This window comes from Columba livia, chromosome 4, assembly GCF_036013475.1.
Source record: "Columba livia isolate bColLiv1 breed racing homer chromosome 4, bColLiv1.pat.W.v2, whole genome shotgun sequence".
Classification (NCBI taxonomy): Eukaryota; Metazoa; Chordata; class Aves; order Columbiformes; family Columbidae; genus Columba; species Columba livia.
This window is the reverse complement of record NC_088605.1, coordinates 66736343-66756083: the sequence shown is the minus strand read 5'-3', so window position 1 is coordinate 66756083 and position 19741 is coordinate 66736343. Positions and strand designations below refer to the sequence as shown.

General features: G+C 39.8%; 1 protein-coding gene across 7 annotated transcripts in view; it reads right to left on the bottom strand.

Annotated features, from left to right (window-relative positions):
• The window catches only part of TNIP3 (TNFAIP3 interacting protein 3), a 70051-nt gene that overhangs the window by 33615 nt on the left and 16695 nt on the right, over nucleotides 1-19741 (bottom strand). For 4 of the 7 annotated variants that reach the window (XR_002423901.2, XM_021298630.2, XM_021298623.2 and 1 more), the window contains 2 exons: nucleotides 17227-17312; nucleotides 7690-7825 (listed from right to left, as the gene is read on the bottom strand). Coding sequence is in view for 5 of the 7 variants with exons in the window: in XM_021298630.2 (XP_021154305.2) it covers nucleotides 7690-7825; nucleotides 17227-17234 (144 nt within the window). In the remaining 2 variants the exon portion in view is untranslated. Of the gene's footprint in view, nucleotides 1-7689; nucleotides 7826-10727; nucleotides 11134-17226; nucleotides 17313-19741 lie in introns of those variants that run through there. The other 3 variants (XM_021298627.2, XM_021298628.2, XM_013369798.3) reach the window with 2 other exon arrangements.

Sequence of the window (19741 nt, the reverse complement as noted above, 5' to 3'; positions counted from 1 at the left end):
GGCATTGTCAGTGAATGCAATCTATACTGGCCTCATTTACTGGGCAAATCTTCAATCAAACATTACAGTCTTTTTTGAAAGATGCATTGCTCCCTGCTACGAATCAACTGCCTCTGAACAAGACATGCCTGTGTAGAAGCTCTCAGCTTGGTTACTGGCCTTCTACCCTACATATACACATTAAGAAACAGCGCCAGGCTTTCTTGTGCCATCTTAGCTTTTGCTTTTCACTACAGGTATTTTATACAAAATATGACAGCATAGAAATGACATCAAATACTCTTCAGTGCCTAGCTAGGCAAGCATAGCATGCACACAGATAACAGTGATGCTCCTTCCCACAGAGCTTAAAGCCAACTGCCTTTTAAGAGACTTGACAGGAAATACATCTCAAGGGAGAGAACATGCTGCTTAAGAACAACAATGCTGCTCAGTTGTGTGGGTAGCTTGGTGGGAGATAGGTATCTTGTTCCCTACCTCACAAGTGTTTTTCTGTACTGATTGCCAAGTAAGAACACTACTGGGTATTAGAAAGAGAAGGGTATGTCTAAAGTCTATAGGGATACCAGAAATGCCAACAAGTAGGGAAGAAAAGCTCAAGCCCTTCTAGGGGTGATGGTCTTTTTCTAGTGATAACTGGGAAAGGTTAAAGCAAAATTGTTGTCCTCCTCTGTGAAAACAGCTCATGGCACTGAAAAGAAGGACCAGGAGATGACAACATTTGATTTCTTCAGCATCGCAAAGACCCTACATTTGTCTATCGATCTACTGCTACACAATGAGGAACAACTTAGTTGTACAACAGCACTTCAGAAATCTGAGATATATAAGAATCCTTGAAAGAAGTCTTTTTGACAAGTATCAGACTTCAGAAGTTAAAAATAATAATAATAATTAAAAAATTTAAGGCATTCATATGTGGTTTGAAGCTATCAAATCAAATACACAGTTTTAAATTGCTTGGAGAATTCTGGTTGAAGACCGGACTTTGTAGTCACAAAGGACTGCTTACAGATACAAGCAAACTTTCCAAAAAATGTTATATTTTTCAGCCTGCAAAAGAGAAAGAGAGCAGTTAAAGAGGAAAATTTGTCCTAATGTTACAGAGCCACAGGAAGCTTCGCAGGAAGCAAAAGCGACAGCTGAAGAAGGTGTCTGCAAAGTGTGAACAGGTCTGCACAAAATACTGTGAGAGTAAATTTTGGAGGAAAAACACAGACTTAGCAGCTTTGTCCAAAAGCATGGTAGCGTATGATTGCTAGGTGTTGCATTGTTTGGTAAATTTTTACAGAAAAATTGAGAAGATAACAGAGGAGAAAACAAGTGTGTCTGTTTTGAACAGTGGAAAGGATGTATACTGATGCTGATGAAGGTGACTGCCCCCCAGGAGCTGTGTGAGCAGCTCTAGCAGCCATGGACTGACCCCTGACCATATATATGCCGGACACTGCCATGCACGTTAACATCACCTCTAACACTGCAGTAAAGGGCTTGCGGGGAAAATCTAGTCATAAAATCATAGAATTGTTTTGGTTGGAAGAGACCCTCAGCATCATCAAGTCCAACCATAACCTAACTCTAGCACTAAACTGTGTCTCTAAGAACCTCATCTAAAGGCCTTTTAAACTCCTCCAGAGATGGTGACCCCACCACTCCCCTGGGTAGTGTGTTCCAATGCCTGACAACCCTTTCTGTAAAGAATTTTTTCCTAATATCCAATCTAAACCTCATTCTCTCGTCACAGACAACTGAACACCAGATTTTACTGTGGTGAAATCATACCTGCTTTAGGCACTAATATGCAAAATCAAGACTTGCTAAATGTGATGTAACAGCAGTGACAAACTGGTCAGCAAGTTTTATAAATCTCAACATAATGCTTGCATGAACCTTAATTTCCCTGATTATTCAATCTCTTCCTCTTTAAATGAACAGATCACTCCGTGTCACAGCATTTACTGGTTACACTGAGGAAAAAAAAAAATTACGAGAAAATAGACTGCAGGGAATAGTCTCTGAGTGGAGAAATACAAACTGGGCAATCTCTCACAGCATAACTGCCTCTGATTTCTCCATAAGCACGTGTAAAATGACATCACAGCCTGCAGTGGACAGAACTGTGTTTGTTTTTTTTATCCTCCCTAAAACAGACAGACGTACAGGCCTTTATCTAGCTGAAGTCCACCACACGCTTTATAGGAAAAGTGTAAATAATGTACATTCTTTTTTCACCTGTTTCTCATCCCTTTATTCTACTTCCACTCTCTCTCCAGAGTCACTTCCTTCGCATAGTCCTTCTATCCATCCCAAACAAGGAAACAAAATGTCATTACTCCTACTGCTGGGCTATGACGTGTAATTGTACCATTAGCTACCACAGAGTGTAAATCAACCTTTCCTCAAATTTGAGCATAGTTTACATAAGCACGGGGGAAAAAAAGGAGAGAAACAAACAGAGGAGCAAGTGGAGTTCTCTAGCTGTAGAAAATGAAGTTAATACAAAAAGAATGATCACACTTTCTGTCTTTGAAAAGCTGGTCAGATCTGGCTCCTCCTAGAATAATGGTTGATAATTTCTCTCTATGTGTATTGTAAAAATGTTTTCTTAACGTCTGTATGAGCCCTTCTGTTCCTTCGCTTCCACTACTGTATCTCTATTACTGTGACTGATCAAAACATGAAAATATTAAGAAAGTATTCTACAGAGCAAATCTGCATCTGTAAGTTTAAGTAATAGTCTGAAACCTTCTATATTGTCCGTAAAACATAATTTAAAACATTTACATTCTCTTAATCAACTTGAATCCTTAGTCAGACCTTTACCGAACTTTCTCCCACTCTTCACACTCCTTTTGCTCTCCCCATCCATGTTCACACACATACTTAGCCTATGAAGCATTATCCTTGGAATTTATTATTTTTGTCCGCACTACAGGCAATGGTGACAGAACCGGTCATGTGTTTTTCAAAAATCATCAGGCAGCTCTGATCGTTAAGACAGATGGTACCTGTTTTGTCTTTCATTGTTGTTCACAGTGGTCTTGTATTACTTTAAAGACTGGGTGGAAGGGGAAACACCCCCTTGTATTGCAGTCAGTTTGAGCACACTCAGGGAAGAAAGTTTCAAACACTTTGCAACATGCTGGCGGGGAGCTGAGAGACCAAACCTCCTGTAGAGAGGCTGCTGTGAGGAGCAGGAATAAGCTGGCCAGCTACCAGGTACAGAAAACACTTCCCAGGAAGCAAATGGGACCAAGGAGGATTTTCTGCCCCTAAGAAACTCACCAAGTTCACTCACAAGTGGCAGCACATAACCCTGCCGGCAAGGGCAAAGTGGGCTGAACTGCTTAGAAGCCCTTTATCCATTTCTATTCTATTTCTATGGTATTCTGTAATTTCTGTTACTAGCAGCTTTGAGGTTGGGTTATTCCTCCTTGTTTAAAAATGAGAATTCTTTTCATTTGTACTCTAGGAACACCTGACCTTCCTGAGTGTAAAAGGCTTTTAGTCATCTTTGGAAAGCTTGCAATGGGAGAAAAATTGAAGCATTGGAGCCTTAGCCAATACTGAACCCTCTCACAAGCATCAGCACCACAAGAAGAGAGAAGTTGTCATTTTGATGGTGTTGGATCTTTATTCTGGGAAAGGCTTCTGTTACAGTATTACAAAATAGGCACTCACAAATTAAGATAACAAAAACTACTTATGACTTCTGAAAATTACGGCTGTTCAGTAACTGCAGTGAAACCAAAAGCCATTAGAATATTTGATTCAAACAAAAGGGAATTTTCCCTTGATGATGGCAAAATGGCAAAATAATCTAATTATTATATTTTTCTTTCTAGCTGATCAGGTATCTGTTGCAAGGTTTGTTGTGGATTTTTTTTATTTAGTTATTGCAGTGTTCGGTTGCAGAATTTTGGACACTAAATTTCGTCTGAGATTACTTAGGTTAAAATTTGGTGGCCTCTGGGGAGCCCTCTGTTTGCTTACATTTTGGTTGAACTTCTCTTTTGGCTTTTTTCCTGTAGCTGTTGTTATGCCAGTAGTTCTTGCTGCAATATTCTTTGCAACCCCTTTTCCCATTCTGGTGCACAGGATAAAATGGTAAAATCTAAGGAATTTTACTTGAAGAATAAAATCAGCTCTTAAACCAGAAGAAGAATCTACCTCTTCCTGTCTAAACCTGGTCCATATACACACCCAGCAAAATGCGCTAGAAAGGGATTTTCCCTTAAAATATGTGCAGATGCAAAGTATGTCTCTTCATATGCGGGAACCCGATAAAATTAGAGCAAGATGTGGTTTCAGAGTAGGTAAAACATAGCGCAGGATTCTGTTTGAATATTTCCTTTATCCGCCATTTTCCATCATCACTAATGAGACTAACCATAAGGGCACAGCTACTCAATTACCTGAGCATTTGCACGCTCAGGCCTCATGATTAAAATCCCAGTTTCATGGTACGATAATTGGATGACAATTTCTAACTGTAGCAAACAGGCTATTTTAAGTTTTACAACTCAGTTACTGCAAGTACAGATAGACCTTAAATGAAAAATATTTTTTCCTCACTTCATACCCAAAGCAGTTTAGATGCTTGAAAGTTTATTGTTGGGCTTTTGTTTGGCTTTTGGGTTTTTTTTGTGGGGTTTATTTGTTTGTTTTACCAATTGATCCCATAAAATATACTGTCTCTGTCAAATTTACATTGACACACCACTACTTATTTTAGTTGATAGTCTTTCCTTCCTATTTGATACTCTTATCTGCCCTCACCTCTCCCAGAAAACACCCTTCATGTGTGTAAAGTCTTGATGAAACCCTAAACATACTGAAAAAACTCTGCAAGAGTACTTTTTAGTAATATTTGTATTTTGGTCCATAGTATTTAGTCTAGCTTATTCCAGCTGAAATGTAATCAACTTTAAACTTGAAAAAAAGGAAGCTGTCTTTCTGGTAATAGATGTGTTTCTTCGTTTTTTTGTATTAAAATAGCAAATTGCGTGATCCCTTTGGCCTTCAGTTTCCCTCCTATAAAAGGCAGAACAAAGAGCCCTTTGCTTCCCGAGGCACGTTTTGAGGACATGCAGTTTCACAGACAGCAGCCTCTGCAGGACTGGAGCTTGCAGTCCTTGTTCCTACACACGCCTGCTGCAGGTCGCAGCAGTAAGTGATGTGACAGAAGACGGTGGGAATAGATAAGTACACATGAATTAGAAACTATCAATTGCTCTAGTCAGTGAAGATTCCATCATACGTTTCCCTTCTTTGGTCAATGGATCTAGCAAAAGTAAACATGTTTTATTAAAGCAAGAAGAGCCTAAATCAGTGCAAAATAATGATGCCACACTCAGGTCTCACTTCTCATTTCAGCTTAACACTTAAAGAAAACAGTTTAGGCAGCTTAGATGAGCTACATAAATGACACAGGCACTCAGTCTCTCATATTAGATCAATGGACCACATTTGGGTGTTGGGCACCCAAGAACATCAACAGGCTGTCATTGCTGTGACCTGCCAGTAAGGATGTTCCTCTGTAATCTCCTTCCTCTTTTCCCTCTTCAGGAGGGGGGGAACATAGCATCATGACAAGCTGCACTTAAAGTACTACAGATAAAGGAGTCATAGGTTGAAGGATATGCTGAGAAATAGTTCATTCTGCAGACCTACATGTTCTCTCTCACAGATGTTTGCCTTTAAAAACCACAACAATATTATATGGGTTTGTTTGTTTGTTTTATTTTTCTGGGGGGAATAAATAAAACTAAAAAAAAAAAAAAAATACTGGTGAAAAAATGAATTTGTTTACAGACATTTCCAGATAACAGTCTCAAAAGTGATTTAAGCTCAGAAGGAAATGCTGCTTTGCAGTGTGCAATTTATTATCTTCACTGCAGAAAGAATTGTTACAGAATAAAAGTGACTTACTCTGCCAAATTCCTTCCTGATAAACAACACTATAGCGAAGTGCACACTTTTTTTCATTATTAACTTTTTCCTAATTCCTAAATATAGAATTTTCCCCTCATTTTAAGTCTAAATCAGCATTTCATTTCATAAACTGATATTTTTTGTTTAGTAGTTGTTGAGGTTTTTTTAATTTTAATATTATTTTATAAGCTGCTTAATTAAAAGTATACTAGGTTTGTCAAAAATATTACCTCCTTTTCCAAAACACACATTCTGATACATGTACTCCTAGAATCTTATACTGATGTTGTTGGATCTTATCACAACAGTCAAGCTGTCACCCACTTGAAGTCCAAGTCAAAAACCAACCAACTGATAAGCTGTTTGACTTAAAAGTATAAATAAAATATAGCTAGTATAGTTCTAGTGTGGAAATAACATAAGCCTTCCTCCCTTAAGCTATGAAAACCACACACACCTTACATGGGCAAACAAGTGCTATAAATGCAAAAAGCATAAAAGCACTCCAGATGAAATACCACTACAGTGTTCTGTGTGAAGCACTGAAGCACCCAACAGAAAAGGTTAGGGTGAGTATATCCTTTCTTTTTCCTCCCCACACCAACACCTCCCCTTTCCAACATCTCCTTCTGTTGGAGTGAAGCTAATATGCAGGACCAGGTGTTTCCAGAGACCATCTGTAGCTTGCTGTTCTGCCCTGTAATTTCATACTTCAATGCTACTCAATTGTGCACTGACTTCTGTTTTACCATGCTTATTCCTTCCCTGGGGCTGGGAATCCCTGTTCTTCCCTCTGGCTTGTCCCTCACTGTGTCTAATCCCACTAGTCTGACCCTGGGACATCTCCTTAGGCTCAGCTCTGCTTCATGCCTCAAGGTCTTGAGTCATTTTGGAAATGGCGGTTTACATGTGAAAGGAGCTATGTGTAATTTTGTATTTCATAGAAGGGAGTCATCTCTCCTTAACCTCCTCACCAATTTCCTGCATCACACCCCAGGCTGCTGCCTTCAGAGGTTTCCTTTCCCCCAGCAGAGTCACACAGGCAGGTAACTGTGTCATCCCTTGCAGCTGGATGGCGGTTGTGGCTTGACCACTCCTTTCCTCCACACCCCTCACTCCTCCCTTTGCCAGTTTGCAGAAAACTGGAATTTCCTTTTGTCCTTCTACTGCACAATAAAAAGTGGTAGAGGAGGGAAACCAAGAAGGAAAACTAGAACATGTTTCTGTCGTGATTGTTAACCACTGCTTCACTGCAAGCAAAGACAACCATCTTAGCAGATGGCTTACAACTTTCTGTTTGTAATACCACAGAAGTGTGGGTTTGAATCATCATTTTTCTTCTTTTTCCTATACATCTAAATGCCTTTCTGACATTCCCAAAGATCTTTGTCCCCCACGTCTCTGTTCATCCTCAGTTAAATCAGAACTACCAAATGCAATAACCTAAAGAAACATCAGTGTTCTTTGGGTATGCAGTTTTGTGGATCTGCATTATCCAAAAGGCACAGCTGACTACAGAGGGTGGCACTTAAGCTAACCAGCACGTTTACCTGACCTTTTAAAGCACTATAACAAGTGTCTTGTCACTCAGACTTCCTTGTAACAGAGAGTAGCTGTATTGGGAAAGCAGCATGTAGCAAGTTCATTGCATCATATCAGAAACCAATAAGTTTCATGCATAATCAAGCCACACAGGGAACAGCCCCGGAGTGTTCTTCCCTGACAGACAAACATTCAAAAGCAGACTGCATTTACCTTAAGGGAACTCAAAATTCTCTGAGGATTCCTACTCTCTTGAGCAACAGGTTCAGGGTCCTCACAGGACTGGGAAGTGTTATTCTTCTCTATCAGGTTCTGTATTTCAACATCAAGCTCTTTACTTTCACACCTGCTTAAAAAGAAACAGCAACATTATACTTTGCACAAAAACTTGAAGCACAGACAGGGTAAATTTGTCAGCTGTCTTCTTAATGTGACGACACAGACAGAGAACTGGTCCAGCACCAAGCTCCTGCTGCCTTACTTCCTTGTACACAATCAGAGGGCACTAGAGCAGTGTCACACAGGCAGCCTCTAAGTCCTTTGTGATAGAAATCCATTTAAAATATTCAAACAGGCAGTCTTAATGAATTTTACCACCTTGCATCTAGAAAATCCAAGTCAACACTTTTGGGCAATAGATGAAGACTGCCCTGCGCTCTCACCCCCACCCACCTCCAATTTCAAGGATCAACTTGAACGGAAATGCTATCCAAACAGTTAAATTCATGTTGAACTCCAAATTTGGTGCTCAGTTCACAAAGTTTTTTGGTGGTACACTTTATTTTCTGTAACACTTTGTAATAGATACCTGACATGCATTTTCTTCTTTTTTTTTCTGTTTGGTGGGGAAATTATTGTCTTTCAGTATCTCTGCTAAGCACCCTCAGGACTTAAGTGCACTTAAGGGCTTGCTTCAAATTTGTAGAACTAATTAGCAATTAGGGCTGATTCACTTGACACACTGTAACGGTGTAATGCAAATTTCAGAGAATGGACCAGGGCACTATTAAAACAAACACCAAAAAACTCTAGACCTAACCCAAGTTTTCAAGAACTACTCATCTCTTACAAGCTCAGACTTCCATTTCCTAATCAGCTTAAACCAACTCTAAAATATAAGTAATGCATGACCAGAAAGCAAACTGCAAGGCTCAAAAGTATTACCAATCTGTTATAGCAAGAACACTTAGGCAGAAAATAATAAATTTTCCATTGGAACTACTAGAAAAAAAAACAAAAACAAAAGCAGTAAGAATTTAACAGTTATCCTTATTTCAGTTTAGACAGGCAATCCACAGGGATCAGACTGCAGGTTCTGAGGAAACTCTAGAAGGGTAACTGATAAAATTATCCAATAAACAAATACATCTATCCTAATATAAAAGTAAATAAGTGCGGCAAATTTTATACTGACAGCTTAAAGTGATTCATTTTATTCTTCATATTTACAAAGACTGTAACAAAAATGTATTTTCATGAAGCATGAATGCAAAATCATTTACAGAGGTACTACAATATAATGCCAACAGCGGGAAATAAGGTCAAGTAAAACTCAAGAGGGTTTTTTTTTTGACTTGCCACCTAGTAATCAAGCAAGTGGGAATTTCATGGCAGTTTTGGAGCTGCCATGAAGCCTGACTGCACCAAAACAAAACAAAACAGTTTAATGGCAGAAACAACAGAAACAAGATATTTGAGTATGTTCTGAAAGACAGACCTCTGACACAGGAAATAGGACTTTTACGCAAGGAACCAAGGCCAGGTTTCTTTAGCGCTGGGTGGTTCTGAAGCACTAGAAGACATCATGTGCTTTTTTTCTTCTCTGCAGAAAGATATTTCTTTGTACTAACCTTTTGCTTTGCTTTTTTCTTTTAAACCAGTATAGCAATTAGAACAAGTTCAAAGAAACAGAGTACCCAGCTGAAGAGAGTATTTTCTTTTGTTAGACCATTTTAACTGGCCATAATTCCCTTCCAAAGCCACGACAAGTAAGAGGAAGACTTGATGCACGTTTTTATGAATGTCTCGGCGGCGCAGCAGGCTGCAGCTGCTCAGAACGCCTGCGGCAGTTTCCACAGCCCCAGCTGTGCGTGGGTGGCAGGTGAGCCCCAGCAGCACGGGACCACGTGGCGGCTCGTGGGGCTGGGCAAGCAAGCAAGGTCGCTCAGCACAGGGCCAGCACGCGATCTCCGCGCTTCTCAACTTCCCTTTTGCTTCTAGTTTGAGGAAATGAGCAGGACTATGGCCATGCACAGAATCAAGAAACCACCAGCCTTGTCAGCACAAATACATGTACAGCAAGAAGAGAACTACAGAAGGAAAACAAGGAAACTTGAGAAAGAAATCCAGCCCTTTTCTATCGTGGTAAATATTGCAAAATCCTGGACAAACCAGTGCAAATGGCACTTTTTCTTTTTTAAGCTATTCTGTGATAAGGTTCCCCAACAATAAATTTTCAGGCAGCAGCACGACCAAGCATTCTGCTTATAACCTTTGTTTTAATCAGCTATGTAATGTGAACTTTGCAACCTATATAGCAACACCCCTTCACTCTCAAGTGCACTCCCCTGCAAGAGAGCATCTTCGGCTCCTTTCAACTCCCATGCCTGACCTCACCCAAGATTGCTTTGAGTAAAAGAATTGGATATACACTGTGCAGAGCACTCTGGGCTTTTGCAGATGCTTGGAAAAAAATGAAAAGCTGCATCACAGAACCAATCACTCATGGTGCAGTTTTGGAAAAGTGTGTGAAACTATCTACACACAGTAAGATATAAATTATTGCTGCAGCCTCCTTAGGGCCCCAAGAAAGGTGGCAAAAGGAATGGACAGGTTAGGTAAAGCAAGGTGAAACATTACTGAGCAGTACTGAGGCATTCAGGATGGAACTGCTAAAACCACAAGCCAACATTTTCAGATTTAGCTTTCAAAACTTCAGGTTTTTTAAATGTGTTTAAGCAACCAGCCAAATGTAGGCTAGTTTCTCTCTTCTTTTCTTGCTCCACAGACCTCCTGTGTGAGATCAGTAGAGTAACCAGCTTACACTTAGCTGAGAGAAACAACTCTACCCTACAAGTGGATTCTGGTAAAGACTATTTTGCTCATTGCCTGGGGTTGCGGTCACACACCCTGCTCTAGCAACAGCAAAGCCAGCCAAAGAGTTTAACTCATCTGCAGCCCCAGCCACTTTCCACCTTTGCTACTTCTCTATAACAAATTACCATCCCCAGCTGCTAGCACGGCCCACTCACCTGGCTTGGTCAAAGCAGTCAGGGATTCCTTAAACCCTTTTAAGTAAAATAAAGCAGCTTAGACTAAAACAACTCTTCAGTATAAAGGAGCAATGTTTAGGTGCAGTCTAGAGCACAGTAAAAGATGAGCAACAACCACTGGCAGGAGAGCAGCAGCAAGTATTTAGGCAAGCTGCACTCATCTCTGCTGCAGGTTCAACCACAGAGAGAGGAGATGCGTGACCACAGCCTCCTGAGATCAGAGAGTGAATCAAGCTGGGAAATACCCCATGAAGGTGGTGGGTTGGCTTTAAATATTTCTTTTCAAACAGGAAGTGTTCATTCCTCTGCTCCCCGCAGTCTGAGGCTCTGGCTGTACGTGATGTTACTCCCAGCTGCTCCCATCTTGTCTCTGCATTCTCCTTTCTGAGCTTAGAGGTGCCTGGGCAAGAGCAAGAACCAGCTGTGCCTGGCTAAAACAAAGGGAACCACAAAAGACTCAGATCCCCACAAACTGATTGCTGCTCTGTAATACACTGGTGTTTCAACATTGTCACGAAAATCAGAAAATGATTTCATTGACTGGAATTCTCAGTCCATTTGGCTTTCCCTCAGTTTTGAGGCTAAGGTCTTCTGACCAGAAATTATTACTCCATTTAGCTGTATTTTATATTAGCCACTTGGATAACTGGAATTATATACTTATTGTGATGTAAAACGTTACAGTCCACACTTTCAAAGCACACAGATGATCTGAGTGCTGGTGATTAGGAGCTACCCCAGAACCAGACAGTTCTTGATGATCACCTGAGCTTCCCCTGGTGAGCTCTAGAGGGCACACGGCATTAGCTTCCACTTAAAGCAATTTTTTCAAAACTACTTTTGTTTTGTGAGGTTCACAGATATGGTTCTGCACCATTAATATCCTTACTGTACTACCTCATTGGTAACATTTTCTAAGATGAGGTATTTCAATTTTTACTAATTAAATTATGGGTTTGCAAGTAAAGCAAATAGGCAATCTGCTAGAATTGAAAACAAAAATCAGAAAAATGAAATACATTCAAATTTGGAGGTAGTTTTTCATGTTTTGTAAAATCAATCATCAGAGAATATTAAAAGAATTCTCATGTGGTCATATGAAGCAATGTTATCCCTCTTCTATGTGTAAAAGCTTCCTAAAGTATAGAAGCAGGAAGCTATAGAAAATACACAACCTATCCTACTTACACAGTATATTATGATTAATGCAGAAGTCACTAAAAGATCAGATTAACTCCTCTTTGTAAACTCTGAGTTGCTAAACTTCCTTTTTTTGTTGGGGAAAATTAAGACATTTCACATGGAAGCAGAACCTACAGATATTAACAGAGGAAGCTGGTCTCCCTGCATAAGTTTTAGCAGCTTATAGGAGAAAGAGAAAGCACAACCTTACTCATCATTTCCATGTCATACCTGAAAAGTGGTAGCCAATATCCTTCTAGCCATGTTCTCCAAGAACAAGAAATTCCATAGGTCTATTTGCAAGTGGCCACATACATGCAGGGCTTCACTGCTAGAGATTAACTGTGCACCAGATTACAGACATTTTCATTTTTCCCATGTATTCACCTAGCTGCCTTTAAAACGGTTTTGACTTTTTTCTCTATGGTTTGTCTTTGCGCCATTTCAAGTTCTAGGCTTTATCAGCTTTTTGTAATTATTTATAAATGGTTGTGTAATTTTAATAGCAATTCAGTTTTTCAGCTGAGAGTCGTGACGTAATTGTGCCCAGCACATGCTTTGTACATTAATGGGACTGAAATTCCTACACAGATCAAAGCCATACAGCAAAATAAACTATGCTGATCTGTCTGTCCTCACAGGGTTAGGCACTGGAGTGATGGCTGTACATACAAAGGGAATTATATCAAATTATGCATGTAACTGAGTCAGAGCAAACCCTATATTTGGCCCAAAACTATCCCTAAAGACAGAACATGATGGCACCAGAAAGGAAGCGCAAGCTGTGGACACCAATGGCTTCAAATAGCATCAAGGGCTCTCCTTGCAGTCAGTCTTTTCCTGGCTAGGAGAAGCAGCAGAAGACAAAACAACTGCCACCAATCCATGCTTTCAATAATGGAACAGAAAGCAGTTCCAGCTCCCAATGACCCGGTTCCATGTTCTTTTGATGAGACACATGCTTGGGGCTTGTAGTAGCATAGATTGATAGCCAAAAAATATATGTTTACCAAATAGCCTGGCAGGAGGCTCATGCAGAGTCCCAGTTCTGCAGCTGGTACCATTTGTGAGCTCTTAGCTCTCCCTCGTTTTCACTGGAACCAGCATTATTGCTTACAAATAGTAGTTATGTGGCAACAATGGACATACCTACAATGCATCTTTAGGCAATTATTGCAAAATGAAAACAACGCGGAAGACATATCTATTTGAAATAAAAATTTCAAGGCTGTTGTGCTGGGGTCATTCTTCTCTGGTGAAAGGGCAAATACACACATAAACAATTGTGGGGGAAAAACAAAACAAAACAAAACAAAACAAAACCAAAGAAAAGGGTTTTAGGCCAGGATTTACAGCCAGACACCAACACCACAGAGTCATATTTTGACGGGAAATGAATTCCAGAGTGTAGGGGTTAAACACATGCTTCATCCCCTTGGGTGGGCATTTGGGACATGTAGGATTCTTACTCAGCTAAGTCTGAAACGCAGATCCACATAAATAAATCTCTGCATTTGAATTATGGAAGATGAGCTGGTTTGGATGAATTAAAAAACATGGCGAATTTCAAAGCAAACCATTTCAGCTAATATTTCCCTTGACACATTTCACTTCAGTAAAAGGCCTTTAGAATATGGGAGAGAATGAAACCTATATTACAGAAATTTTAATCTAATTTGTGCTGGAAACAGACATAGAAGAGGAATAAAATTAAACATATAATTCTTACAAACTACAATGTAATGGTAGAACTAGCCTATTCCTTTATGTTCCATCTGATTTTACAGGATTCTTGTTCTTTTCTAATTTAGTTTTTTAGAATTACATTTTTTTCATGTAAATATATTGGGATTTTTATATTAAAATCTTTTCCAGTTAAGTCTGAATGACAAAGAATTTTCGGTCCAACAAGCAACGGGAAGAAATTTTGCCAAGAAAACAAAAATACTTTTGTTACAGAAAAAAAATTTTGCAGCCACATGAACTCTTACGAGTTCAGTAGATCCTGAGCTGACAGACAATAGTTACAACGTCATGCAGCTCCCTAAGAATCAGTGGTGCTATTCCAGTACTCAACACCCAATGAGCAGAGCTCTGCTCAGAGTTTAGGGTTAGGAATTTGAGCCAGATCTCTTGAAATTGAGCTCCACTAGTTCTACATTCCCCCTCACTATTACCACTATCAAAACAAAACAGTTTATTGGGTACAAAGTGTACTGCACTGATGCAAACACAAAAAGAACATCTCCCTTTCATGATTATGAGGATATACTTTAAAAGAAAGGGGGGGGGGGTGGAACAAAACAATAAAAAACACTAACCACCAAACCAAAAGCAACATGTTATTTTAAATTACTTCCAACTTAATTTTTTAACTCCAGTTTCATAAAAAATAATTCACCCTCTATTTCAAAAACATAGCTGGAAGAACAGCCACCAGCAACAGCTGAGATCCACCTAGCAGAAGAACTGCATTGTTTTTGGATATGTCCCAAATGTTAAAGAAAGAAGTGCTGGCACTATTGGTTTGGGACATGTGAGATAAGAAATAATCTCACTGCAGTCCCAAGAAGAGAGCTCCATAAAGCAAGGTGTATTATAGGGGTTAAAACATGTACGTACTGCAACTATAGCAGAGAAACCACTTAAACTTTCGCTCAAATCTGATTTAGCCAAAACATCTGCCTATCACCCCATAAACGTCCCTACACTTGTGCTCCCTTTATGACAGAGGAATGGAGCTTTTAAGGCACATTTAATAGCCAGCAGCTGTTTGGCTGTTAAATGCCACATCTGGAGAAGCTGTGTGCTGTTAATGTGAACAGAAACAATTATTCTTTAATAGTTTTGCTTAATTTTAAGAATTACACAAATCACAACAACGAAAGGGGTGAATGTTCTTAATGAAAACACATCTGGTTTCTCTGAAAATAAGCCAAAAGAAAACAAAAAAAGGCCCAGTGATTAAGTGAAGCTGCACCTATAATCTGCCACATCTCCGTGGAGAGAGAAGCTACTGATACATAGACACTTAGCATCTCCCAATCTTTGACTAATCCCCACAAATATTTAAAATGCAAGAAGATGACAACTAGCTGGGTCATTTTAAATAATATGTTACTTATCACAAAGTTCTGCACTCCTCCATGCCTGCAGGTTCCTGTCCTTTGGGACTGTGTTCCAATGCGGCTGCCTCACTTCTGTACCCCAGGCATACAGCCTGTACATCAGGACAATAACAACATACCCTTTTCACTTGGATCTTCTGCTTAATTATGCTACCAAGACAGTACTTGAATTTCTTCCTGATGGATGGCATTTGGGCTGGCTTCAAACCTCAAGAAAGCCAATTACATTATTTTCACTCTCTTTCTTGGGCTTTAAATGAGCCGTGAGTGAGTGACAGATGACTGTAGCTGCATGAGGATCACTGGTAGAAAGGGAATTGAAGTATTGCCATGAAAATGAATCAAACGGAAAGCTAGTCAAGAAGAGCCACCAAGTAGCATGTGCTTTCTGAGCAGATGAATTCCCCCACCAGAATGCATTCATGCAGAAAGCTGGAGGAAGACAGCAGAAGAGCGTTGAAAGAACTGAAAACTAGGAGCTACAAAACAAGAGGGGAGACAGGTCTAGATGTTTTCAGGTGCCTGCTCTTTTTCTGTTAAGACCAATAGCTAGAAAACTTGCACAACTTTTAGGACACCGTCCTAGCCTCAGTAGGCACCTTTTTGAAATTATCTCCCTCCAGCAGCACTTTCTGGACTGGCTGCTCGCTCCACATCTACAGCTTGAGCACCACGAGTCTATTCACATCTTACACACACTCATTGCTGTGGAAAGCTGTGATTCTGATGCAATTACATGGTTGACATTTTTAACTTGTACTTTACACCACTATTCTTTCTTGTCCCAAATCAGGCATCACCACAAACAGAACAAGATCTATGCATTGGCTGTTTTGCCTCCTAGTTCAGCCTTGGCTAGAATGTGGATGCATCACCAACACCTTACTGACCTGGGCTTACAGCTGGGCTGCACCCTTGGAGGAAAACACATCCATGATTCATCTGGCTTAGTGTCTCCCACAGGGACCTAATATTTTCAGTGACTTACTAGCAGTGCAAGCAGAATAAACAGATGAACACCATTTGGAAATTCAGCCAGGAAATTTAACATACAGTAGCTGACAGAGGACAACCGGCTCTGTTAAGTCAGGCCAACTTCTTGCCTGCGGTAGCTGGTAGGCAGCCAAGCTGAAAGGCAGAGGAAGCTCATTGCATGGCTGTCTGTGTTACAGATCCAGGGCTTGAACTGCCAGCAACTGGCATTGGTTTCACCAGAGCTGCCATCGCCAGACAGGAACCTGGTGCCTCCCGCCCTCCACAGAGACAGGTTAGAGTCAACCTACACTGGCAGCAGCTCACAATGTCTTGAATAAGTGGGAAATCCCAGCCCACAAGGGACTTCAAATCCAGTTCTTTCACAATAAACTAACCTAGAAAAAATGCAGGAAGAAGGGTAGGGTATTATTTCTTAAGCTTCCCCAAACAATCTACAGTTACCTTAAAACAATTTTTTCTTTTTATCTCTCTCTAAAATCCACACCCTGTACTTAGTAGTTTTTAAAGCTACCTTTTAATCATTCTCAGCTGCCTGGAGGTTTGGTGTTTTTTTGGTTTTTTTTTAAGCCAGAGTTTATCTTGCTGCCTGCAGCGGTATTCACTGAAATACTCAGCACTATTGATTTTTGTAAAGCTCCTTATTACTCACTGACAGTCTTAGAAAGGAGCTACCATTATCACAGCCTCATTAGAGGCTGTAGCCATAAGACAAGCTCTTTATCTCTATATCATAGAGTATAACCTCTTTTACTGTCATTATCAATAGAACTAACATTAGTTCATGAACAAGCAGGTGCTCAAAGAGGTTGTGAAATCTCCATACTTAGTTGAAACTCACCAAGACAGGCCCTGAGTAACCTGAACTAACTAGCCCTGCTTTGAGCAAGAGGTCAGTCCAGATGACCTTGAGATCCCTTTCACCTACAGTGTTCTCTGTGATTTTGCTATTCTGAGCACAGAAAATTTCTGTTTCACTCAAACAGAACTGATACAGACCTCCACAGGACAGATTAAAGAGGAAGAAAAAGTAGTAACCAGGGTCTCTGGAAGATAAATTGATTGCCAAATGCAGGAAACACTCAACTGTATATTTCCAATAATGTAATGTAAATTGCCTTTTTAAAAATAAAAACAAAAGAAGTCTCTACGTGTAGAATTAAGATAGTAAATACCTTTCCATCTCAACATTCTGATGGGGCCACAATTCTAGATTATCCTCCGCATCTTTATTCTTCCTTCTGAGGTGCTCGCAGTGAAGCTAGTAGAAACAGGGAGGTAAAAAAAAAAGTACACTTAAAGGAAAAATAAAATATTAACTATATAGGAAGAAAAATTTAAGTGCACAATTACAATGAGAAGAGATAACCAGGTCTTGCATGCATTTCTATTTTCCTTTTCATATATCGTAAGTGGCTGACAGGTAAGCCAGGAATCTACTTTTTCCCTCCCATCACCATTCTCTCTTAAATCCATCACTCTGTCAGATACAGTTTTGCAAGGGTAGGAGCAATACTAGTCTCTGGCTGCAGTGGCAAGAATCTCCCCAAGGAGGAAAGCTGTCAGCAGTGGGAGGAACATTGGAAGTGTTGTAAAAAGGACTCATATTATTCATCTTAAAATAATCAACTATCTTAAATACTCTAGAGATCAAGCATGTCCTCATGTTGATCAGAAAATTCATATGCTTCATGGAAGCATTCAGTAAAGCTACTGCTCCAAATTTAAGTGAATTTGGGTAATGAGTCTGATCTAGACCACTTGGAGAGAAAAAGACTCATGCGTGAGTTATTGTGCATTAGTGCATTGTCCAAGAACTATATGTTAGGGAATAGACTATTTTAGCTTACTGAATTATTTGGTATACTGCTTCTTATAGAACTTCATTAGAAATAGCTTATATAGAAATTGCTTAGCATAAGTAACTTAGGCCACAAGCTGTGAACTTCTGAACTTTCTGCCTTGTTAAGCAAAATAGGACCCCAGAATTTGTTCAAGCAAGAAGATAAAGGAGCTTTTGATCATCAGCATGAGCTACATCCGTAGAGATAAGTCAAGGAACAGAACGGCACATCTAAAAGAAAATGAGAAACAGAAGAATGTTTTGGTTATTTCCAAGGACTTTTCTCCCCACCTGCAGGTCCAAAACAACAACTAAGACTTAGACTGACATCTGGTCTGACCGATAACAGACAAACAAGTACCTACAGAGATAAGAAACAGCCTGCCTGATGAAAATTAAGGGATCTAATGAAAAATGGGGAGATCCTAGAGTCTAATTTTACAATTGGCCCAAAATGATGCATAAGGAGTGGGAAGCTTAGATTGTAAGGATATCATTGCCCGGGGTTTTCTTTACTAGCGGTCCCTCTTCTGGAGGCACCCAGCTCGAGCTGCTCTCTACACCATGCCTTGCAAGTAAGTTATTTATTTAAGAAGAATTTCTGGAATCCATGCCTGAGTCTCTGCTTTGGGAAACCTAGGGAAAAGAAACTTCCCAAATGTATACAGACTCCAAACGAGCTTCCCTCTGGTCAGGGCCAGCTACTGTCTCAGCACTGCATTTCCAAAGAGAGAGGAGAGAAGAAAAAACACACCTTTCGCAGAGAAAAGGACACATATTAGGGTAACAGTAAGCAGTCCTCATTTAGATATTTCCTTTCAAACTCCGAACAGGAAAAAAAAAGTGTAAGCTTTTAAAATTTTATGAGGTACCAGCACCTCTCCATCACAAGGGAGAGAACAGATGGTACAGAGTGAGCCAATGCTACCTCATCCAGAGGACTTATTCTGCTCCTGTGCTGTCGGCTGGTAAGAGCCCTGGGTACATTTCTTCAGGCTATATGAGACATCATTAGTTCATCAGAAAAGGAGACTAAAAGTCTCATTCTTCTCTTCAGATCTAAATGACAAACAATAACATTATTATAGTTGCTGGATTTAGCAAACTGGCAGGTTGCAGTTAATTTTGAACTAAGCAATTTCATAACACCTATCATAAGGATAGCAACGTGACCACTAAAAAAAAGTGAGAAGCCATCAAGAGCAAAACCTGCTATTTATAACCAAATAAGTTTTAAATTACAAGTCACTCTCTTTATAGGTACCATCAACTTTATGTGAAACCACAGCTGAACATTTTATAGAAACCATGCTGCTTCATCTATGTGCAGAGCAGAAATTTAAAATGAAAGGTTGCCAGGAGAAGATCTGAGGTGTTTGGCATCCCTCCCCCTTCTTAATTCTCATTCCTGCAGGCATTTCACACATTTTAAATGCATCTGGTAATCACTAATTACAAGGACCCTATTAAGAAAAAATGTCAATTCAGTTTAACAAGAAACTTGATTCCAGCTTGTCTGAGTTTTATGAGTGTATGTTTAATCATAACAAAAACATGTTGAAGTATGGAAAGCTGTATTTGTTTCATTTCAGTGGAAGCTGCAGACACGGGGTACCAGTGAGAATTAAGCCTTATTTTGGAGTGCCTAAACTTGGCTTGTGGGTGTCTAACTTAAAAATACAAAATTTGAAGAATGTTGACCGAGAATTAATGCTCCCAGCCCCCACTGAAACAAGAAATAAAGTGAAATCTGTCCATACTTATCGGAAGTAAAAAACAACCAACCAAACAAAAACAAATCAGAGAATCCAAACTGCTAGTCCATCTCTAATGCATTCAACTGGGCT